The sequence below is a fragment of the Galeopterus variegatus genome, unplaced genomic scaffold (genome assembly GCF_000696425.1).
Source record: "Galeopterus variegatus unplaced genomic scaffold, G_variegatus-3.0.2 Scaffold4605, whole genome shotgun sequence".
NCBI lineage: Eukaryota > Metazoa > Chordata > Mammalia > Dermoptera > Cynocephalidae > Galeopterus > Galeopterus variegatus.
In genome coordinates, this window is record NW_007730716.1 from 160,160 (window position 1) to 183,817 (window position 23,658).

Consider the following 23,658-nt stretch of genomic DNA (forward strand, 5'->3'; position numbering starts at 1 on the left):
CGCGTCGCGCTGGACAAGGATAGCAAGCGCCGCTCGTACCCGCTGCACAGCGCCAGCCTCAACGGCGGCCCCAAGGGCGGCAGGTGCGACGACGCCAGCGCCGAGGCGGCCGGGGGCGGCTGCATGAGGACCGGCCTCTGGAAGAGCGAGACCACCGTCTAGGGCGGGGGCGGGCGATGCTTCAGGACGGGCAGGTCACTCTCCGGGGCCCTCCACCACGTCTGTGGGTGCGTCACCAGGCTGCAGGGCAGGGGCACCTGGCCTCGGCAGCGTCAGAGTCGGCGGCTGGGGAAAAGGAGGAAGGCAAAGGTCTGCCCCTTGCCCAGGGGGCCGTCCCTCTGGGGTAGCGACAGGCAATCCCAGAAACAGGGAACACACCCCTCTGTGCACCCAGGCCAGTCTGACAGCCAAGTGGTCGGTGCCCTCCCAGGTCGGGGGAGAGCTCCGTCCGTCCGTGGAAGCGCACAGCCCGGGTGGGCTCTGCCCCAAGCCCTCCCCACTTGCCATCCACACGCCTCACTGGTGGCCACCAGCCCCACCAGGAAAACGGGCGAGGGGAGCCTGGAGCTGCGATCTCACGGCCGTGGGCTGACGTCAGCCCAGTCCTGGCCTAGAGCCCAGGGCCTCCGTCCTCCCCAGGCTCTGGTTAGGAGCCAGCCAAGCAGATGAGCCAGGAGACCGGGACCAATGGAAGGTGACAAGGTGCTGCTTTTCAGATAACTATGCAATAGCGGAAGACGGGCCAGTGTGAAAGGCAGCTCTGGAAACCAACGAGTCCTGTGGGAGGGGGCAGGTGAGAAGGGTGCACAATTAGGGACAAGGATGCCACTCCCACAGGAGTGGTCCTCAGAGGTGGCATAAAGCCTAGGTCCTACACCTAAGAAGCTGACTCTGCCCAGTGCCTGAGCATGATTTGAGGGAAATAGAGGGAGCTGGTACTTGGATCTGGAGCGGACGGGAGTCATGCCCTAAACCTAATCCTGTAAACAATGCCCCTCCACCATGAGGCCGGAGCACTTATCCAAATACAAGCCCCGCCACCCCAGCCGCCCCAGCCTCGGCTTTCCAACAGCAAGGGACCGAGGGAGAACGCTTCCATGCCTCCATGAGGCCACATGGAAGAACCAGCCCAATCGTTTGGTCTCCAGCTCAGCAGTAGGGAGAGACCTCCAAAACGTCAAACCAGCTTCCTGACTCACAAAAGCCTGAGCCAAGCTCTGAGGCAGTGGCTTGGATCCCTGCAGCTCATCAGGGGCCTGTGCCTTCTCTACTTTCATATACCAGCACCCATATTTTCCCAACCTAAAAGCAAACCAGCCTTTTACTACAGGACCAAATGAAACCTTGAGCCTTGTGAAGGGTTAACAGGAAATCTCGGCCTGGTCTAGGTCCCCGCCCAGTCTGCATGTCACCCTGGCCTGATCACCAAGGTAGACATAGGGGAGGGGAGAAAACCCACATTCCTTGGGGTTGGTCCTCTTATTTATGCTTTCTGCACAGACAATATTAGAAGGAAAAAAAAAAAGCTTTGTATTATTCTTCCACATATGCTGGCTGCTGTTTACATACCCTGCCAATGCCTTAGCACTGGAGAGCTTTTTGCAATATGCTGGGGAAAGGGGGGGGAGGGAGGGAATGAAAAGTGCCAAAGAAAACATGTTTTTAAAAGCTCAAGTTTTATACAATAGAGTGTTTTCTCGCAGATGCCTCTTGTTTTAATATATTAAAAATTTGCAAACCCCTTTGGGCTTTAGCCTTAGTCCACCCACGGTCTTTTTGTTGCTATGATAAGAGGATTTCATGACACCATGCACACAAATCTACTGCCTGTAAATGGACACAGGGCCAAGAATTCCCCAGTTCCTGCTCCTCTGAGGGTTGACTGGGAAGCCAACTGCTCCACAAGCAGCAGGGAAGCCCCGTCAGACCTAAAGAAGCGTCAGCAGCAGTGTGTCCCACTCAAACTAGGAGCCAGGGGGAGCCTGATACTTTCCCAACAGTCTAAGAGGAGAGCTATCCGAAAGAACACGAATACATGCAACTTGCTCTCCGGCAGGCACCAAGGGATGGGACCCTCTCCTACCCGCAGTGATCCCTGCACTGCTTCTGGCATCGACCCCAGGACCCAGGGTCCAGCTAAGACAGAGCTCCCCTTGGTTCCTTCAAACAAGATAACACATAAGGACTCGTCCACACTTACTTCCTAGCTCCTGTCCAAATGAGGTTATGTGCCCCCAATGGATGTCCATCAAGGAGGGTTAGGGACACTTGTGGCAGCCTGTCTAGCAGCTTGGGCTCTCTGAAAATCCCTAATTTCCTGAGGGGTACGCAAATACTGCTCTATTTCACTATCAGAAATGTCCTCGTCTCCGGTGACCAAGGAGACAGGGGGTGTGGGATGGATCCGCTTTGGGGGCTTCAACATGCAGGGTGGGAGGAGAAGGGCAGGACTGGCTGGTCGCTTCTGCTTGGGCAAATCTAAGGAACAATTCCCTGCCTCCTCTTCTCCCTGTCCTTGCCCCTGCCCCTCCTTCCCTTGGGTCTCCATTTCTACTTTTCCATCCCGAAAGGCCTTGCGGACCAGCATGTGGCGGTGCTGAAGAAGGTCACCGATGTGCTTCACCACAGACCGTTTGTCAAGTTTTAGAACCTGCAACCAAGCCAGCTGCTCAGCCATCCGCAGCAGCACAGCCAGCAGCTCCTGCAGGCGGGAGGCAGCAGGGCAGGGCAGGTCCACATTTGCCAATTTACAAAATCGGGCAAGGGAACATGTCAGCCGATCTGAAGGCTTCAGTGACTGCCAAGCCAGGAAAGCAGCAGCAGTGATGACAGGCAAGGGATGCCGCCCCGTCACCAGCCACGTCTCATTTGCCAGCTCCACCAACTGTAATGTTCGTGACAGCATCTTTTCTTTGTCTTCCACGTATTTGGCCAGCACAGAGGAGGAAGCCTGGAACAGTTTGAAGCTGAAACAACCAAAATGAGGGTCAGGTCTCAACAACTATGGTATGCCCCTCTTCCAGAGTGAAGGGCGATCCACTAAAGATGGGGAAGCTATTCTGTCCTCTTGGGAACACTCAAGCTCACTGGGCAGCAAGTTTACAGAGAAACAGGGTGAGTCTTCTGCTTGTTAGGTGAAGGGCAGAAAAATGCAGATGGTGCTAACATGTGTTGAACACCCCTTGCCAGCCATTATTCTGAGTGCTTTACAATGTTCTCATTCAGTCTATACGAATGTGCACCCTGTTATGTGCATGTAAAGTTGAAAATTTGCCCATAGTCACCCAGCAAGGAAGTAACCAAGCTTCAAATCCAAGACTAACTGACACCAATAGCTTTTGTTTTCTTCTATATTTCTCAGAAAAAAGAAATAGATGTAGCTATTAAAAAGAAAAAAATCCATCTGCAGATGATCCTGCTGAGGCAGGGTTGCTGCACACAGCCACACAGACCACACACTGCACAACTCCAGGGGCTGCCATTCACAAAGCCTGTAACGTGAGGAGTGTGCAACTTGGCAGCCCTGCACCAAGGTTAATGCCCACCTTCCTTACATCATTAGGTTGTTGTGAGGGCAAAGGGATTTGAAAATTTTAGCATTCTAGAAATGTAAAACAGTGTTAACCCTATTAGCACTAGGCACAGGACAGGAAGAATAGACTCTTCTCCTACATCCTTTCAGATGGGCTTTGGTCAAAAAGAGACAGCCAAAGATAAAAAGCCTCAGATCTAAGGAACCATCCCATCCCAGTGTTTCTCACTAGGTAGGTACCTGCTACAATAGGTCTTCACCAGTTCTGCCAAGCACAGAGATGGCACATCCAGCCCCAGGAGCTTCACTATCTGCATGTATGTGCCAGAAAACACATCCAAATCTGCATACAACAGGGTGCAGATGGTTCCCATGGTTAGGGGCCAGTTATGCTGCCGGCAGGTGATTAAAACACAGCACCCAACCAACACCTCCTTTTTTTGAAGCCGGGCAGCTCGGATGCCAGAGTGCTGGTATGCCTGTTGGTAGTAGGCAACTGCTGTGTCCTCAAATGTTGGTGGCAACTGCAGAACTCGACAAAGGTCTCTCACTCGGCGGAGACCTGGGAAAACCCACAGGAAGAGTTAGCGGGGTCAAAGGAGCTATCATGCCGCTCGTAGCAAGTTCTGCTAGGACTTAGATTAGTTCCGCTCAACTTGCCTCAGATACCAGATGCACAAATAATGTACCTTTTTGTACTGACAGGAGTGACACTTGGTGTGATCATTCCAAAAGCACAAAAACATTTGTGGAAAGAAGTCATATTTCAGCCCACCATTTTTGGGAGGCTACTTTGATTCAAGACCAAGCCAAAGTTTTATCCAGGCTCCTTGAAGCTACCTCAAACATACCCCTGAGCAAACCCAAACCCTATACTGAACTGCTGCCTCTCTCAGAACCATCCCCATCCTTTACTTCTAATTCCGCTCTCGGCTACTCTACCTTATACCTGTAATGCTGAAATCAAGAAAAGCAAGCAGATGGGCTGGGACACCAGGATAATTTCCTTTAAAGCTACTGTATCATAAAAGGTTGATTCTCACTCACCTCGTTGCTTGCTGCGACTAACTTGTTCATTTTCCCCTGTGCTTTGGGAATATGTTACTGCTGTAAAATAATGAAGAACAAATAGCATGCTTAGCCTTTATTCATCAGACCCCAATGCCCTCCCACCACACAAGAGCAGGAAGCAGAATTCAAATCATTGAGCATCTACTCCGTCTCACAGAAGGTGCCCGTCTATGAGTAGTTAATAGGCCCCTCTGGTTTTCTATGTGCACAAACAGTATCAGATACACAGTGCTTGAGGAAGGTTAGGACTGCACTAAAGCAGCTCCAAGTATTCCTAATCTTCAGTCATCCCTCCTGTACATTTTCCCGGCTGCAGATTTTGAGGGCCGCACTTGCCAGAGACTGGGAAAGCAAAGAAAAAAGATGTTTTTGCCAATTAGGGCTAAAAAACCACTTATGTGCTATCCACGACCCTTCCACCGTGACCAGACCAGGAAGATCGAGCCGAACATTGTTTCTCTCTGTCTCATTTACTCAACATTTACTAATATCCATATTAGGTGCTGGGAACACACATGACCGGCACTGCCTGACCTCCTCCAACCCACTCGTTCAGTTTAGTCCGTTTGCTCCCGTATTTAATTGAGGGTGCGCCTGACAGGGAGGAGGAGGGAGCTGAGAAGAGGACGGGAAGGCCGGGCGCAGGTACCTCGGAGGTTGCCCTCGTCGCTGAAGGTGGTGGTCAGGACCCCCTCGCTGACCACGCAGCCGCACTCGGAGCACACCAGCTGGCTCTGCGCATAGTGCGCGTCTTCCACGAGCTCGGTGGAGCCGCAGTCGGGGCAGCGGCCTCCTCCCGGCATCTCCCCGCGCGCCCGAGCACCGCGACCGCCTCCGGACACCGCCCCCGCGTACGCGACAGCAACCGCCCGGCGGCAGGCACTGCGGGGGACGCTTCTAAGAGTCGCACTTCTCTCTTCCGGCCTACGCGACGGCGGGATAGGCGGTTCGCCCGCCCTCGGCCGAGCGCCACTTCCGGTCCGTCCCTCTGCGGCCCGGGGGGGAAACGTGAGCTGCGACAGGAGGTTCCTGGTCTGAGCTGCGTCTCCGGCTTCTCCACTGTGACTAGTTGGAGGTGGTCCGGACCGGGGGTTGGATTTGGGTGAACTTTCTACTTACAGACAAGAAGGTGTGGCTATGCCTGACCAAGCCTTTTTATAGAGCGCGAGGGGAATCGCAGGTTCTCCATGTCTCTTTGGTAAGGAACGTGCATTTGGGTTATGGTAGAAAGTATGTCTCTTGCAAAGGACAGCAGTGTAATGAGAGCTGGACCAAGAGCGGCTTCCCCGGGCACGCCGCATCCTCTCCCTGCAGTCTGTTCTTCTCAACTGTAAAATGAGGGACTTGAATAAAACCTGGCGTGGCAAACTCGAATACTTTTGAAGGCCAGGCAAGGAACGTCTAAGGGTGCAAACATAGTCTGATGTTTTTAAAAACTTGAGCTTTGAGATGCTCCGAGATTCTGGCTCCAAAGTTCCTAGCTTGGTATAGCACAGATCAAAGAATCTTGAGTAAAATTTTGCCTCCAGTGGTGCTATTACAGAAACCCGGTCTTACAAACTGGAAATGTGCTGTGGCCTGAATGTATCTTCCAAAATTCATGTGTTGTCAACTTACTCCCCAGGGCAAGTGTTGGAAGGTAGAGCCTTTGGGGAGGTGTTTAGGTCATGAGGGCTCTGCCCTCTTGAATGATTAATGCTGTTATAAAAGGTCTGGACAGAAGGAATTTGATCCCTTTGCCCTTCCACCTCCTGCTATGTGAGGACCCTGCATTCCTCCCGGAAAGACACAGCCTTCAAGGCTCCGTTTTGAAAGCAGAGAGCAGCCCTCACCAGACACCAAACCTACCGGTGCAAGTTTGATCTTGAACTTCCCAGCCTCCAGAACTGTGAGAAAATAAATTTGTTTTCTTTTTGGCGACTGGTGGGTATGGGGATCCAGACCCATGACCTTGGTGTTATAACCAGCTGAGCTAATTAGCCAGGCCTAGAGAAAATAAGTTTATTTTTTTTTTTGATAAATTACCCAGTCTCGGGTATTCTGTTAGAGCAGCACAAACAGACTAGGACCTGTTGTATGTCATGTTTGACTATAAATTAAAAGTCAACAAAAAGAAAGTATTTTCTTGTAAGTAAATGCTCTTTGCAGTCATTAAGAATAAAGATTTTAGTGCTTGAAAGTTTTAGAATCAGTTGTGTTTGATAAGTAAGAAAGTTGAGTTGAGTGACAAGAACAACCAGAGGCCTGTCCCTTCGGAGTCTAAGAAAGAAAGAGGGCGTCGTCATAGCAAGTGCTGAAAGAATTTATCAGACAGGCCCCTGGCATTTGTAGAGTTTAGAAGCTGTCATGGGTACAGTTTCAGCCTTGCATTGGGGGTTAGGGGTAGAGAGTAAGACCAGCACTTCCCAATGAGAACAGAAAATGATTGAACAACTCTTGCTCAGCATGAATTGAGAGAAAGTACGGGTGTCTTGTCAGCCTCTTAACAAATAGAGATACTCTCTTGAGTAATAAGACATAAGTTATAGCTGCCTCCTTTAGATGATCAATAAATTATTATACACCTTAGAGCTCGAAAAAACTCAAAAGAAAAATGGTGCTTATTAGTCGGAAGAGACAAGGCAACACAATGACCCAGTGAGTCCTCAAACAGAGGAGTTGAGCCTCAAAAAGAAAGGTATTTGATTGAGCAGGGCTATATGCTCTTTTGAAAGAGTTATCAGCGGTCAGGCACAGAGGGTTTTCTCTGACAAGATTGCATTTTGTCTGTAATCCAAGCATCAGCCTTCTCTGCTTCAAGTGACACTTTCCTCTAGTATACATTTGGAAAGAGGTGCTGGGCCTTACAGGAACTGTCTGTTCAGCAAAAGCCCCCCTGGCTCACAGGTCCCTCCTCTCTATGCACAGCTACTCCATACTCCTTCCCCGCTTCCTGCTGGACAACAGAAATTCCTGCACCTCAGACGTCAGTAGACTGGCAGGATCCTGCTCTGCCAACCGGGTGTCAGCTGACGCATGAACACAAAGCAGCCAAATTTCCATTTTTTAAATTTTCTACATGAGGATCACTTGAAACTGTTAACAGACTTTACTGAAGGGTTGAGGAACTTAAGGTGATAATAATATAGATGAAAACATATATGTTAAACAGAAACGTTCATAAAAGTGTCTTCACAGTTCAAGAGGACAGACAGCATTAAGCAAAAATACCTTTGTGAAGTGTCAGTCCCTTATTTTCCACACCCAGTTTCTATACTTGACATCTGACTAAGAACACCTCCCCCTCCCTAAGAGACTGCTTTCTCAGAGTGCAGGAAATCGCATCTGTCACCACAGAGTTTGATCACACTGGAGAATCCTCCCCTCTCCCCAGCCAAGGGACACAATAATTCCCAACAGTCCTTTCCCTTAACCTTGAATTACTCCCTCCATCCCTGTACCAGAAGGGGGCTTCGGCACAATAGTCGTGGGTGGGCTTTGGCATTTTAAGTCCCCTCCCTTCTAGTCTTCCCCACTAGTGTGAGGTGTGGGCTGAGGATTCAATCTGGTTGTCTGGTAGGTAAATGTTAGGACACACTTGCAAGCACACACGTACACACGCACCTCTCGGAGACGTCCACTGGTTTTAGTCGGCGCAGTCAGCATTCTTACTGGGAAGGAGAAACGTCCCTAAAAGCAACCGAATCAGCACTGGGAGGCGTTCTTTACATTATTATCCAGAACAGCATCAGACTCCTGTTTGTCTGCACCTATCTTGAATGTAACTGCATTTAAAAAAAAAAGAAAACAGTGGGATCTACTGGGCCATCTCCCCATGACAGAAGCCTTGAAATCCCACTTTCCCCGATATACTCACCGTAAAGTGGAAAAGCGGTTTCATGATCCTCCAAGCAGCAAGTGTGAGGGGTCGGGTAACTCCTTTCCAGTCCCAAGTAGGCCACGTTGTGGCCACGAGACAGCCTCGCCTCACAGACCCGCGGGAGGAGGGCAGGGTCCGGGCCAGGAGACGGCGCACTGGACTGCGATGTGGAAACTGGGGGCTCTCCACTCTCTCAGGAAGAAATCTGTCTATTCGAGAAATGTGTTTGCCTTGCTGCAGGGGATGAGAACAGACTCATCAATCTCGGTGCCTCTCCACTGCTACAAGCTCATCGCAGAGTTAATGTCATCCACGACGGTGATTATGTGTAACATGTTCCTCACGCTGAGTGCCCAGAAGGGGCTGGGTTCCTGCGGACAGGTTTGGGGGTAGGGGGGCTTGGAAAAGCAGCCCCAGCTGTGGCCCAGATGTGTAATGCTGACGTGGAGGCCAGGGGTCTTCCTAGAGGGGAGACCGAGGCGGAGGGCACCCAAAGGCAGGCCTCTGCCTGTCCTCCCTCAGTTAAATGTGTCTATTGTCTGACTCTCCCTGCAATGGCACGTCCCTGTGGGAAGGACCTGGCGCTCAGTAAAGAGCTCTTCACCTCCTGCGTGGACTGAATTCCTCACAGGCAGGATCATTCTCATCTAGTGAGAGTTGGGCTGCTCTCAAGGTCTTTAATCCGGCCTCAGCCCTGGGCGCCTTCTCGGCTCAGGTGACTGAAACTGTGACACTGGCCAGCTCCAGTCTGCGCCCTGAGCACACGCTCTTGCTGCAGTGGTTTAGCAGTCCGTGTGCAAGGACGGAAGCGGCTTTTCCTCAGCCCTGCAAGAGCCACATCAGGGTGACCAAGGTGACTCTTTCCAGGCCACAGGACACTGGTTTCTGTGTAAAATAACCAAAAGCCAAAAGGCTACATAAGGACATTCTCCCTGAGGAGAGTTTTTGGCTCTGGGATATGCTGGCCCCACAGGGCTCAAGTAAGCCAGCTTCGAGTTGGAAGTGATATTAGTGACTTCCCGGGAGAGGAGACTGCAGGGCCCAAGAGATGATGCCTCACGAGAAGCCAGGGAACAGGGTCCACTGCAGAGACTGGGTTCAAGAGCTAAGGGAGGCTGTGCTGCTGACCCTTTTGCCCTGGTTAAAGAATTGTGAGGACACCCTGTAAGTGACCGTTTTTCATGGGTGGATGTAGTGGATTGAATTACATTCCCCCAGAACTCACTGGAGTTTGATTTGTGTCCCCCAAGTTTTATGTATTAGAAACTTGGCCCCCACTGTGACTGTTAAGAGGGTGGAAAATCCTATTATGGTAATTGAAAGGCGGAGCCTTGAAGAGGTGACTGGATTGTAGGACTGTGCAGTAGTGAATGGATCAAAAATGGTGGTCAGCTGAGCTGCTGCAGGAAGCACCCCAGGCTCTCTGGAGCAGGGTGGTGGGGGGCCTCAGGCCTTGGCCACGCCCCCCCCAACACATGCAACCAGCCCAGCAATGACCACCAAGCCACAGCAAGAAGGTCCCTGGGTTCCTGAGCTGGGGGGCGGGGGTGGAGAGGGCTTTTACCACACCCCGCTGACATCTGCTCCCAACCCAGCAATGACGAAGCCACCACTGGAAGCCCCCCGTCTCCTCTGTGGGAATGAGGGGGGTGCCACAGGCCTCGATCCTGCCCCTCCTCCTTCTTCCTTCTTCCATTTCCTTCCCCTCTCCCCTTTCCCCTCCCTCCCAACTGTTCTGCAACATCACCCTAGAAAGTAAAAAAATAACAATAAAATTAAAAAGCAATTGGGAAAAAAACACAGTAACTAATAATAAAAAAGAACAATTGTAACAATATACTGTAATAAAAGTTATGTGAATGTAGGAAAAAATAAAGGCTAAAAATAAAAATGGTTGTCAGGGGCATGGTCCTGAGGGCTTTAAAAGAACAGGAGAGTCTGTCTCTCTCTCTCTCTCTCTCTGCTTCCACCATCTTGCAGTGTGAGACCCCTGGGTCACTGTCACCACCACCAGATGGACTTTGGACTTCCCAGCCTCAGAAACTGTAAGCAATACATTTCACTTTCTTCATAAATTACCCAGTTCCAAGTATTTTGTTATAAGCAACAGAACGGACTAATACAGTGGGGAAGGGCAGGGTGCTTCCCCCAGCAAGTCCTCACTCTGGTCCAGAGGTGGCTGTGATTTTAACATGAGCAGGAAGGGACCTAGATCAGTCTCTGCAGGCACCAGAGCTCTTTCGTGGTAGGGGGTTTGTCAGTGGCAGTAGGTTCCCCTCACTCAGAGTTCCTGTCTGTCCTTGCCGCAGAATGGACTGTGGATAGGCGCATGCTATCTACGGGCACGGAGACAGGTCCAAAACTGTACGTCCTGTGTGATCCTCTCCTCCCTTTAAAGTGCATCTATTTGGTCAGAGCGCAGCCTTGCAACACCAAGGTAAGGGTTCAGTTCCCAGTACTGGCCAGTTGCCCAAAAAAAAAAAAAAAAAAAGAAAGTGTTATCTATTTATGAGGGGAAAAATCCTGAGGCAACAAGTCAAAATAACAGTGGTTACCTCTTGGTAGTGGGGAAATGATTTTTCTTTTTCTTTTCCAAGAACATACACGTTACCTAGAAAAATCTACAGACCGAGTGAGTGCACAGGGTATGGGGGTGGCAGGGGGACAGTGTCACTGCTGCTCCAGAATGGAACACAAGGGGCCTCTCAATCTGCTAAGAACCCAAGGCCTCCTGGCAGAGATGGACCTTTGGGGCTTGACTTCCTTTGGCAGAATTCTGGATTTAGGAAAATTCACTTTTTATATTCATATATTCTATAATCATCTCCCTTATTTTCTCAGTATGTTTTTTAAAACTTTCCATTATTTGCAACTGGGCTAAAAGGAAAAAGAGGGTTGTGTCTTTCCTTGGGGTGGAGTTTCAAAAATACAATAGCTGTCCCCTAAGGGCTGGATTTGGTGGCAGCAGCAGGAACCGAGTTGTGAGAACTCCAAAACGAAGAGAAACGCATCTCAGAAAAGTCGGGGTCATTATGTAATTAACTTTACTCTCTTGGAGACCCTCCTTTTAAAGGGTTTTGGTTTTTTTAAAGCAAACCTGCACGGTGTTCAGGTCCCCTTTCCAGCGGCCACCAAAAAACAAAACAGATCAACAGAGCAGACCTGGAGGGCTGTTTCCTTCGAGCTCTGTCCATATCGCCTTACACGGTGGTCCCACCGTCTGTCATTCAGTTGGGGTGACCAGGCCCCTCCACCAGATCCAGGGAGGCCTTCAGGGAACTCCCCCAGCCCCCACCCAGGAGCTTCACAGGCACCGCCTGCCTCTTTCTACAGTGTGACTTTTATCTCTAACAGACAAAAAGCATCTGCTCCACATCAAAAGGTCTGCAGCGCCTGGAGCAAGGGCTGTGCTTGAGAGGAAGGCAAACCTCTCACCTCGGCAGGAAGGCTTGGAATTTGGGAGGCTCCTTGGACAGCTGTAAGACCCTCTTCAGAAGTGGATCCACTGAGTTGACTGAACCAGGGACCTGGTTCCCAGATGGGGGCAGTTCTGGACCCGGTCTGAATTCAACTCATGCCCCCAAGATGAAGACTTTACTCTGGGAAATCTGTGTGTCGGGGGCAGGAGGGGGGGCGGGAATCAAGGAAATGATCCTTGTCCATGTGCTCAACCAAAGGCACGTGCTGCAAAAGGAAAAAGGCGGCAGCTTTGGGGCTGGCTGGTTAGCACACTCGGTAGAGCGTGGTGCTGCCAACGCCAAGTTCAGGGGTTTGGAGCCCTGTACTGGCCAGCAACCAAAAAAATTTTAAAAGAGGTGGCAGTTTTTAGCACTGGTGGCCGAACACTCGAATGATGTTTACCTGGTAAATGCCACAGTCCCTCATGCTAAGATGAGGGCTGCTTCACAGGCAAGGGATCAGCAATGTTCCATCCTCCACGGGAGAAAGGGCCTTGAGACCCCTGGGCACCAGGCAAGGTGGCAGCAGCAGGAATCCAAGTGAGAGACCCTCATGGGATGAAAAGTACTGTCACTCTCCCACACCCCCCAAGAGAAGTTTTCCAGGAAGACAGAAAAAAAATTTTATTGCACCCATATTAAACTACAGACAAAAAACTTTGAAAGGTAGTACCATTTTATTTAGTGTTATAGGAAATTTCAGGTTACTTCTCACAAACAAAACCAAAGAAATTCAAAATTCCCAAAGTTACAAAAGCAGGAAATAATAATTCTATAATCCAAAAGCACTGAGCAACCCTCCAACTGGAGAGAGGAGGAAGTCAACTTAGTAGCACACGTAGTAGATACGGAGAAACCAGAGTTGAGGTTGGAGTTGAGGTTGGCGTGGAGGTTAAGTTCTCCATCAAAGGCAATTTTTCAGCCTTGAGGGATCATTAATTATTAATTAGTAGTTCTTAGAAAAAAAAAAAAAAAAGGTTGATTGGGAGAAGGGACCCAGGGAGGGAAGAGCCTGTATAATTTAACATGAAACCGCCTCTGGCCCTCAGCACCACAGGTGGCCAGTGTCGCGCCCTTTCTCCCTCTCTGCCCCGTTGAGCTCCCACGTGTCTCACTCGCAGGCACACACACCCCTCCACTCCGGGCCACAGCTGGGGAGCACGGCAAAGAGCAGGCCTGCCTTCTCCTGCATTCTGCTGCCTTGATGAGGTCAACACACTGGAAGAAAAGGAGAGGCAGGGCGTCTGCCCAAGTCCGAGGAACGAGATGGCGGAAACAGGCACGCCAAGGATGGACGCTTTTCAGGAGGCTGACTCTGGCTGAAGTCCATCATTGGTACTTATTTAATCCGATGTTCCCCTCAAGTACCTGTGGCTCCTTCTGGAGGCAGCCAGGCAAGGCTAAGAGAAGAGCGACTCCTGCTTCCGCAGAGCACAGGCCCTCCTGGTCTGTCCCTTAGGTTAACACTTGCAGCAGCCAGAGGCAAGTCCCAGCTCCTGTGCAGATGGATGAACGCCCTTCCGCAAGCTCCAGTTAGAGGAGCTCATGACCCAATGCACCACCCTCGCTAACGGCTCAGAGCAGGCTGAAGCTTCTCCTAGATAATGCCCCTCACCCCCAGGAGAGTCTTCAAGGACAGTTATGACCTGAATGACCTCCAGGTTATCTTCTTTGTGACACGCAGGAACGCTATAAACTGAGTGTTTTCCAGCACTGGCAGAAGCCAGACACCCTTGAAGTAAATTGTCCTTCATTCTCCCAAGTTCCCAAGTGGCATTTCAGAGCATGGGAATTCACTCCTCCACCCAGAGGTCCCTCTCAAACACTGACCAAGTTACACACCTGAGGTCCTAGCAGCAGAGTCTCCAAACCACCCACCCCACGTGAACAATGCGGGTCTCCATTACCAGCTCCTCCAAGGAAGAGAAACCATTCAGGACACACCTGTCCCCCAGCGCACTTGGGTTATCACAGTAAAAATACATTGATATCAAGTAAAAAACATGATGCAGAACAAATGTATACATGGACATTTTCAGAGTTCAAGTGAATATAGTTATCTTTATAGGTATGTAAATAAATTTCACAGCACTACGAAAATACAAGTCATCTGAGAAGTCCACAGTGTTCCCCAGTACTGTAGGAGAGAATAAAATAAAATAAAATAGCTGTAGATAATTAAACGCTAATTAGATAAATCAAGTTACATATCATCTCAGATTAAAGTGCTCCAATATAATCAATGCTGCAGCAAACATAATCCTGAAAAGGGATTCTGCTGCCAATAATCTGGCTTCTTAACCACAATGTAACAAGAACATACAGACAAGAGATTCCCGATTTAATAACTGCTATCGTCTCAAGCCCTGCCTACACCAGTGGCCTGTGACGTTCTTCCCCTATGAGAGATGTCAAGATTTGATGAGATTCTATCACAACCAGGAGAAAAACTGAGAACGCAAAAACATTCTAATTCCAGTATCAGGTGACCAACAATAAAATTACCTGAAGAATATGAACTGTTGCTATTAATTAAGAAGGGGGCAAGTGCCCTAGTTTTAAAAAATGTGTATTAATCTGGTTTTTAAAATATAGCAATCCAAAAGTAAGTATCATCTTGTGATACTTTTCACAATTTTCTAACAAGGAGGTAAAATGCCTGGGTCTATTTTCATGAAGGAAAGTGGAAAAAAGCAACAGTTTAAAGTCTGAGGCATTTCTGTTTTCCACTGGCTTTTAAATTTTATTAGCTATATAAAGCCCCTCACTACAACCTCTCCAGTACCCAGAAGTGATGGGTTTTCTTCCAGGTAGGGACAGGAAGAATTCAAAGGACAGTCACATGCAGCTCAAGCCCTTCAGGGTCCAAGTTATGGTTCCCCATGACCTGCACAGTTAAGGGGCTGCTTCATCTCGAGGAGCTGGACCCTGACCCCCTCCAGGAAGTGCTGCCAAGGACACCAGGGAGCCAAGCAAAGGCACAGGGGGAAATGGCCAAAGGAATCCATACCTGACAGATCGGTTTTAGCAAGTGCTCGATCACCCAATCCCTTAAGGCACTGAATAGGCCAGTCCAGCCAGCGGGAACCCTCCTGTCACAAGAGGAGGGACGTTCCCCCTAATTGAGTAAAAAGTGATTCTCTTAATCCTTGTATTCTATCTTTCATATCTCCAGTAGAAGGGCTTTAGGGATCTAAACAGAGCACATTTTAAGGCTACAGAGAAGAGGAAGCTGATGTTCCGAAAAGGCAACTTGTTCAAAACCTAGAAGGTAAACTCAGAGGCATCCCCTAAACTCCTCTGCTCCCATCAAGAAACAACACCCAAGTAGCCCAATAGGTCTACATGATATCAAAATTTAGCCAAAAGGCCACACCTGAGCTACTCAAAAGCCAAGAAAGTGTGTGTGACACAGCACCAGCTGCATGGTTCTTTCCCCATGTCACCCTGTGCTTTAATAACTGGAGGATACGTATTTGAAAAAAATCTCATGTCAAAGAAATAAAACCCCAGTGTTAAGTTGCATTAACACCTCCTGTGCCACCTGTACTTCCGGCTCAGGATCAGATCTTATGACCATGTTTCTGGTGGAATAAAGTATTCACACCCTAGTTAAAGGCACGGTGGTATTTAAAAATAAAACCCTGGGAATGTACAGTAAAAGATTCATTGTAATAATTAACCTGGCTTCAATTGGTAGAACTGAATTGCCAGATAACAGGCAAGAGAGGTGTCATCTGGAGCCTGTTGGCTGGTTATCCTCAGGCATACGCAGTCCCTGACCTCAAGAGCAGGTGGAAAAAAACTCACGAAAATGTCCCAGTGTTTTATTCAGGTGACTCACACCTTTCCTGCTTTCTTGCCAGCCTGAGCCGGAATGCGGAGGATGTTGGGGGTTTCCTCCATGACTCTGACCAGCAGGTTGTCGATGTAGTCTTCCAGCTCCCGAACCTGAAACTCCTTCCTGCTTATCGTTTCCTTCTGCCTGAGGACCAGCTGAATCAACTCATCGTGGGTCAGCTGCGCATAGGCAAAGGCCGGGTCCGAGGGGCTGTATTTCTTTGGAGACTACAGAAAGGGAGGGAAAGTTATTAAATCAGCATAGAAATCAAATATCTAAAAGAAATAGAAAAGAGGAAAATGTTATTAGTGATCTGGGTCTCTTGGGAATCTGTTTTCTTCAATTTAGGGTGAAAAGAGGTTATTGATGAAGTTTCTGTAAAGGGCCAGATAAATATTTTAGACTTTGTGGGCCACATATAGCCTTTGTTGCATGTTCTTTTCTCATTTTTTGTTTGTCTTATGACTCTTTAAAAATGTAAAAAAACATACTTGGCTCATAGGCCACAGACCTCTCCATTTGACTCTGGGTTTGGAGTTTTAAGAAATATAATTTAAGAAATATAATTATCAGAGGACTCAGTCCTCCAAAGAAGTGTTCCAGCTGCTGTGAACACTAGGAGCTCGCACAAGCAAATATCCACGCAGAGCTGGCGAGGAGCCCCAAGCCAAGGGGCCGTGAAGGAACACTTGTGCGGACAGGTGCAGGGAGCACCCGCCTTCCATGGCTGTCTGGTGGTCAGGTCGATGCAGTGGCCACTCAGCGAGCCCACTAAAGGCCTTTCATACTCATAAAATATGCAGAATCAAAGCCAAGTGCCACCCAGCCAGTCATCACCCTCAGAGATCCAGGCAGGGCACACCCTCTGGGTACGCAATGGCCTGTACCAGAGCTGAATGTTCCCCCTCCCCTGAGAGCAGGTGCCCTGAAGAGTTCCTTTACTCTGTCAGCATTTATAACCTGGGACGACTGGAGTCCAGCTGCAAGCCCAAGAGGCCTGAACCATGAGGAAACACAAAATAAAGATTAAATAAGAATTAACATGTTGTATCAAGTCTTCAGTAAGGGGGAAAAAAGTGACTTTTCCTGAAATCTGTGGCTCGGGAGTTTTACAAGTTTAAAGAAACAAGATCCTGGAGCAACTCTGAGACCATTTTGCCTGCAGAACTGTGAGCCAATGACAATTTTATTGCCCTGAGTGTCTAGCAGTTTCACTGTCTACCAGGAAGGCTAAGAGACTACCTTCTCCAAAAAGAAGCTAAGCCAAGAGCAGAATCAACACCGGCTCTTCAACGACACAATGAAGCCCCAGTTCAGTCCAGTGAAGCAAACTGCCCACACACCAGCCAGGATTCAGAGGAGGAATCCAGCCCTTTCAACCCGGCCAGGAATGAAGCTCAAAGGCTTAGAAACACACACTGACATTCATATACAGAGCAGGTTTCAACCCAACACACGCTGCACATAAATAGGTGAGATGCTGGACTACTTTCCAAAAACTGCTTCTGCCTTATTCTCCCTCTGCCCCCCAAACATGTGGAAGGCCTGAATTCACAGGGTACCTCCTCTGGACCTCAATCACTCTATGTGTGACTTCCAAAACGACATTCAACAAAAAAGTTGCATGTCCAAAAAAGAGTTCTGGGAATTGGTTGCATAGCAATGTGAATGTACTTAATACTACTGAACTGCACATTAAAAAGAGTTAAAATAGCAATTTATTTATTTATTTTTTTTTTAAAGATGACCTGTAAGGGGATCTTAACCCTTGACTTGGTGTTGTCAGCACCACACTCTCCCAAGTGAGCCAACCGGCCATCACTACATAGGGATCCGAATCTGTGGCCTTGTTGTTATCAGCACCACACTCTCCCAAGTGAGCCAAAGGCTGACCCTAAAATAGTAAATTTTTATGTGCATTTTGCCACAATTTTTTTCAAAAAGTTGCATGTCTATTTACATTTCATATCGAGAAAAAGTTGTCTTTGTAAATAATGGCCAGAATATGTCCTCTTATATTGCACCTCTGTCACAGAAGGATTTCATTTATTCAAAAATGTTTATTACATAAAATACTCTGCAAGGGAGTTTGGGAGATAGAAAGACGAAGAAGCTGACACCTGGAGGGCAGGGCCAGGGCTTATCACTTGGCAACACCAGGTCTGCACAGAGTGTGACATGCACAGTGGCTCAGTGACCCACCATAATAAGAGGCTGGGGTGAGCGGGACGAGCTTCAGAGATGAAGCTGCATGTGAACTAAAATTCTTTTTCTCCAAAAATAACCAAAAAAATTTATTTTAATTATAAAATTTCAAATACAGAAGGGAGAAAAATCATTACCTACAATTCTAACACATAACATTTGAGTCTCTTTCTTATTTTTCCTGGGGTTTTTTATGGTATGTTTTACAATGTTAGCACGATACAGAACATGGTTTTATAATTTTTTATGATTTTTATTTTGTCAGCATTTTCCCATCATTAAATTTTAGTCAAAAATTGCTTTTTAATAGCTGTTTAAAATTCCATTATATTTTAACTATCCTGTTATTGCTGGATATTTAGATTGTTTTCATTTTTCATAGTTATAACATTTTTATTAAAATGCATGACCATAAATCTTTAGCCACATCTCTATAAATATTTCCTTAACATGAGTACCTAGAATTGAAAAAGCACATACACTTAAGGTACTTCATATAAACTGTCACACCGCTATTCGATGTGGATTCTGTAACTCAAAGGGGAAAGAAGATATATAGGACTTTGGAATCATTAGAAGATCCTAGTTATGTGATGGTTAAAAAATTATAAAACAATCCAGCATTACAGAAAATGAGCAACAGCCATGGAAGTGAAGAGGCACAGGGAGAACCTCCACTGGGGCGAGCATGAACGGTGCCCCTGTCACGTGTTTCCTACACTGGATTTTTCCTTTTACAAAGTTGCAATAAATGACGAACGTTTAAATGTGTGTCCAACTTTTTCCATATAATGTAACAAACGATTTTTGGATCTAGTTGTCTTTGCTGTTTTCAAATGGAAGTGTTAAAGCCACCTGGGTAAATAATACACTCCTAGTTATAAATCATCTATAAAGAAGGGAGGCCCTCAAACAATAAACAAGGGGGAAAAAAATCATTGTTCCAGCGAGCTTTTCACAACTTTAGCTAGAGGATTTCCTTCTCTAACCTCTCTCTCATTTCGCAACATTCCAAAGAGCAGTTATTTTTATAAATGTTGTTTTATGCCTTAGCACAAAGCGTCTGTGATACAGCAGGGCAACAGGACTGTCCCCGGGAAACTTCACACACTTACTTAGAGTATTTACTAGGTACGGTCCAGGGCCTGGAGCTCTGTTGCAGGAGGCAGTGGCGCAGGGCAGGGCTTACAAATCGTGAGCAAAGCAAGCAGCGGCTGCCTTTGTTTTGTATTCTCTTAATCAGGGCCAGGAGATAAGCCCCTGATTAAATGAGCCTTGAAGTGTAAATAACATGGGAGCCAAGGGTCTTGCTAACTTCCTGAAAAGGAGGCGATTGTTTCTCTTTGGAGCCACATTGCATTCCACAGTAAAAGAGGGGATGGGAGGCTGCTGAATTACTCTGATTTTTATTACTATCCCCTTCATGCTGTTCCTTTGCCCAATTTCCTAGTAAATGTCATCAGCTCCAGGAAGACAAGTGCTGCCTCTCTTACCTGCAACAACCACAGAGAAGCCAGCCAAGCTGAGTGGGTCGACTTATAGCACTAGGCTATATATTTTTAGGCTAGGGCTATAAAGCAGCTATGTACGCAGTTCCGGCTATGGCTGGTAGCTCTGAGAACAGTGCTTCCCACCCGTCCAGTCAGCACCTTCCACATGGGAAGAGCAGGCAAGAAAGCTGGAGGAGGCCACCTTGTCTTCAGCAACGATTAGTTGCGACACCTCATCATGACCCTCCAGCTTCTAGTAAACCTGCATCCCAGCTCCTGGTGGCAGAGGCGCTTTGAAAAACGCTTCCACAAGTGAAGGATGCACAAGCCAACATGTTTATTTAAAAAAAAACAAAAAACTATTTGAAGTCCTGGAGTCCACGGGATTGTAAAATCTATGACTATATGAAACTTTCAGCTGTCCTTAACTAAAATAAAAACAAAGTTTATTTCTACAGACTGCAGCTCCCAGTGGTCTCAAAGTTCCTCTCCACACATACGAAATACAACACATCCTTGCCCACTAAAGGTCACCAATACCTCAGTCAGTCCGTCATTCTCTTCCAGTCCATGTGGTAATGAGTCGAAGACCAAGGGTGTGCGACAAGGCAGTATTCTAAATCCTTCTGAGTTTAGAACCAGAAAGGGCAGGATGAAGACACTCCAAAGCAGAGATCATGGGAGAGGTTGGTTTTGTATTTGTGGGGAGGAGCTGTTTTTTTAATGTTAGCCCCCACTTTTTAAAGAGAAGAGACTCTCTAATCCAGCAATATTCTTCCTGGAAATTTAGCTTAAGGAAATAATCTAAAAGAAGATGAAAAGTTCTATGTAGGAAATTGCTGCCTACAGTGTTAATTCATATTGAAAAACAGAAAACAAACTAAATATCCAATAATAGGGGAATGTTAAGTAAATACTGGCATACCCATTTCAAAGAATTAAATAGAACTAAGAATTAAGTAGGATTAAGTAACATGCAAAAATGTTTATGATGTACTGCTGAGTGTAAAAGAGAATGTAAGAGCATTTCTGTGCATGTGATGAGGTTGGGAAATCACCATTTTGCAAACACTATATTCGCCAATGGATATTAAGGCCTGAGAGTAAAAGTTTGATGAAGAAGAGAATATTTACATAGTCTGAAATTAATTCCCTGCATATGTTGTATTAATTATGAAGGGAAAAATAGTAGCTTTGTTCCAGTGGAGAACCTGGCAGACACCTCAATAAGTCATCAGGGTTAACACTCCCACTAGTGGGAAAAACTGATATCATGAACCTCATTATGCAAAATACTGACGATGACACATTATTTGTGTAGCTAATTCCTGCCAAGAATGCATCACCTCCACCAAGTCATGAGAAAACATCGCACAAACCCAAACTGAGGAAAATTCTACAGAACTGATCTAAAATCTTTTAAAATGTCTTTGTTGTAAAAGAGAAAAAAAAGGGGCGGGGGGGGCAAAGAACTATTCCAGAATAAAGAAGACTACAGAGACAAGACAAATAAATAGTGAGTGATCCTGAACTGGGAAAACAAAGAACAGAAAGACTAAAAAGGAAACTATTGGAACAATGGGTAAAATTAAAATATGGAGTATAGATGAGAAAACAGTTGTTCAAAACATCGACGTTAAATTTCCCGATTTCGATGAACATCTTTATTTTTATTTATTTTTTTTTTTTTTTTAAAAGATGACCGGTAAGGGGATCTTAACCCTTGACTTGGTGTTGTCAGCACCACGCTCTCCCAGTGAACAACCGGCCATCACTATATGGGATCCGAACCCGTGGCCTTGGTGTTGTCAGCACCGCACTCTCCCAAGTGAGCCACAGGCCGGCCCCCGATGAACATCTTTATTCTTAGAATTACACACTTAAGTGTTTAGGTGTGAAAGAGGCACAACATATATAACTTACTTTCAAATGGTTCAGAAAAAAGTGCCTGCATCTGCATGTGTGTGTGCACAGACAGAAGGGGAGGAAGGTACTGCAAGGATGCTAAAGCAGACCTGGCCAGACGCTAACAGTGGGTGAAACAGGAATGGACGTTTACAGGAGCTCTTCGTACCACTCTTGCAACTTTTTTAATGTTTGAAACTATTTCAAAAAAAGTTTCAAAAAAGTACATCTATGCAACAATTACATCTACAAGAATTTTATATTCCTGCCAAAAGATAAGAAAGGAAACACGGGAAAAAGAAAACATCTGACTTGAATGGGCCAGACTGTGGGTGACACTTTCTTCTAGTTAAAAAGAAGTGTAGGTCCAGGGTTTGATCCCTGTATCAGCCAGCCACCAAAAAAATAAATAAACAACAGAAGTACTGGTGTCAATCATGCTGCTCGAGAAATAAAAATATTTAACAATAGCAAAATAACTATAAGGAAAAAAGCTAATTATCCAACGGAAAGTCTGGGGGCTCCCAAAGCTCACCCAAGACACCGGACTCGTGATTAACTCCTGGCTCTGCTGCTGCCCAAGGAGGTGTATACAATGGCGACTCCAGTGACAGGTGCTCTGTAGGTCCCTAACTAACGTGCCTGCTTCTTACAAGACATACCTTCGTCATGGCTTCATTGATCAAGTTCTCACTGATGATGGTGGCAGTTCCCAAGCTGGAGTTTGCAATCTTGGTAGCTGTTGTGCTCATTGGCTTCACAGGATGAAGTCTAAAAGAGAAGGGAAAAAGGATCCTTAGACCTTTCCGTAGCCAGAAAACCAAGAAACTACCCATCTCAAAGAAGGCAGCCAGCAAGGCAGACCAGGGGGACAGTGACACACTCTGCTCTCTACTCTGTCCGACACACTCCAGCGTCTCAGCCCCTGTGGAAATGAAGCAGTCAGGACTCAGCAGCCACTGCATAGCCAGCAAAGCGCATCCTTGGCCAGGTGTCCCGGCGTATCCACAAGACCCTTAGTCTTGTGATGAGCAACAGGGGAATATTAAAGGCAGTCTCTTATTTTTTGGAGGTAGCTACAGCCGAGGACCCCTCTGTGGAGCTCCCTGCAGAGCCTTCTGTGCCTCCACTGTAAAGAAAGAGTCTAGAACAAGCGTGCCAGCTGCACATCAGGCAGTGCTTAAAAGAGGTTTTCACCACCACTAGACTCTACTGCTCCATCTCAGTTGGTTTCTGAGACTGTTAAGATACTGGTCACAGCGGCTGGCCGGTTAACTCAGTTGGTTAGAGCACAAGGTCAAGGGTTTGGATCCCCATAATGACCAGCTGCCAGGAAAAAATATATATATATATATATCAGCCACACCACATTTCTGCAATTTGAGTGCTCCAAATCTGACAGTGCAGAACAATTCCTAAGCCACCTTTGACGACTACTACTGTGTTCCTCTTCCAAATGCAGCAGCGTCTTGAGGTATTACCACCACAAGGGACGGCCCTCCTAAAATAGGCCACACTGGCCAAACAGGCGCGGTGTGACACTGGGACATCTGAGTGGTCGGAAAGCCATGACCTCTGCAGGAGAAAGCAATGGCAGAGCCCCTGTCACCCTCACAAAGCCAAGCCTCCCAGTGTCTCACCTGTGCGCGCCCGGCTGAGCCGAGCCCGTGCGCGTCTCGGAGGGGGACACCCAGGCCTGAAGGAGCGGCTTCCTCTTGCCAAAACTGTCAACTTTACCGGCGCAGCCCTCTGCTGTTACCTTTTTTGGAGATTCTGCTGTACTGGTGTGGTGAGTGTCAGAACATGGAGAGCTGGGGAAAGAGTGTGTGGCAGGAAAGGTCTCAGAAAGGGGGGGACTGGCCACGGCAGAGTCCAGGGACAGGCCAGCAGGCTGACCCGGCCTCCCGCTTCCCTTCGGTTTTTCTTCCTCGCCACCGCCAGGGCCTGGCAGCTGTTTATCCAAGCTCGAGCTCTCGCCATGCTGTGGCATGTGACCTCCTGGAGCTGTGGCCTGCACCAAAGGGGCATCGATGGCCGCTGTGGGTGCTTCGGTCCCAAAGTCACGCAGGTCCCCGGCAGGCACTGGCCCTCTTCCCTCCTCCGGACAGGGAGGCGACGTGCTCAAGGAAGAAGCTCCTACTTGCGCAGGTGCCAACTCTGCTGTCTTTCTGCCATCTTCAGCCTGATCTCCTCTTTCATCATCCGATGCGACTTCAGGAATGGAAGGAAGGGTTAGGTTCAGTTCAGCCATGGCTGGAGATTTAACATCCGAGGGAGACTGGAGGTCGCTCAGGGGG

General features: G+C 47.6%; 3 protein-coding genes across 3 annotated transcripts in view; 1 reads left to right on the top strand and 2 right to left on the bottom strand.

The window, feature by feature from the left end:
• GPR124 (G protein-coupled receptor 124) overlaps nucleotides 1–162 on the top strand; it is a 29,904-nt gene extending 29,742 nt beyond the window's left edge. Inside the window, exon 21 of the mRNA XM_008587956.1 lies at nucleotides 19–162. Coding sequence (XP_008586178.1) covers nucleotides 19–162 — 144 coding nt within the window. The remainder of the gene's footprint in view (nucleotides 1–18) is intronic.
• Nucleotides 163–1,657: 1,495 nt separating this feature from the next.
• On the bottom strand, nucleotides 1,658–5,475 carry BRF2 (BRF2, RNA polymerase III transcription initiation factor 50 kDa subunit). The gene is made up of 4 exons (XM_008587954.1): nucleotides 5,253–5,475; nucleotides 4,580–4,639; nucleotides 3,773–4,094; nucleotides 1,658–2,966 (listed from the first exon to the last, which is right to left on the bottom strand). The coding sequence occupies exons 1-4, from the start codon at nucleotides 5,404–5,406 to the stop codon at nucleotides 2,249–2,251; spliced, it is 1,254 nt and encodes a 417-aa protein (XP_008586176.1). The 5' UTR covers nucleotides 5,407–5,475; the 3' UTR covers nucleotides 1,658–2,248.
• Nucleotides 5,476–13,961: 8,486 nt separating this feature from the next.
• Nucleotides 13,962–23,651, bottom strand: RAB11FIP1 (RAB11 family interacting protein 1 (class I); the record flags this gene model as incomplete). Its single annotated transcript, XM_008587955.1, has 3 exons — nucleotides 13,962–15,988; nucleotides 22,024–22,132; nucleotides 23,002–23,651. Coding segments are annotated over 3 exons (987 nt in total), but the record flags the coding sequence as incomplete, so codon positions are not given.
• Nucleotides 23,652–23,658: the final 7 nt, after the last annotated feature.

What these genes read in the sequence shown, in the direction of transcription:
- BRF2 (XM_008587954.1), bottom strand. Translation starts at nt 5,406, where the DNA reads ATGCCGGGAGGAGGCCGCTGCCCCGACTGCGGCTCCACCGAGCTCGTG. An exon ending in CGACGAGGGCAACCTCCGAG is followed by an intron (nt 4,640 to 5,252) that starts GTACCTGCGCCC and finishes ATTATTTTACAG; the next exon opens with CAGTAACATATTCCCAAAGC. An exon ending in GTGAAGACCTATTGTAGCAG is followed by an intron (nt 2,967 to 3,772) that starts GTACCTACCTAG and finishes TGGTTGTTTCAG; the next exon opens with CTTCAAACTGTTCCAGGCTT.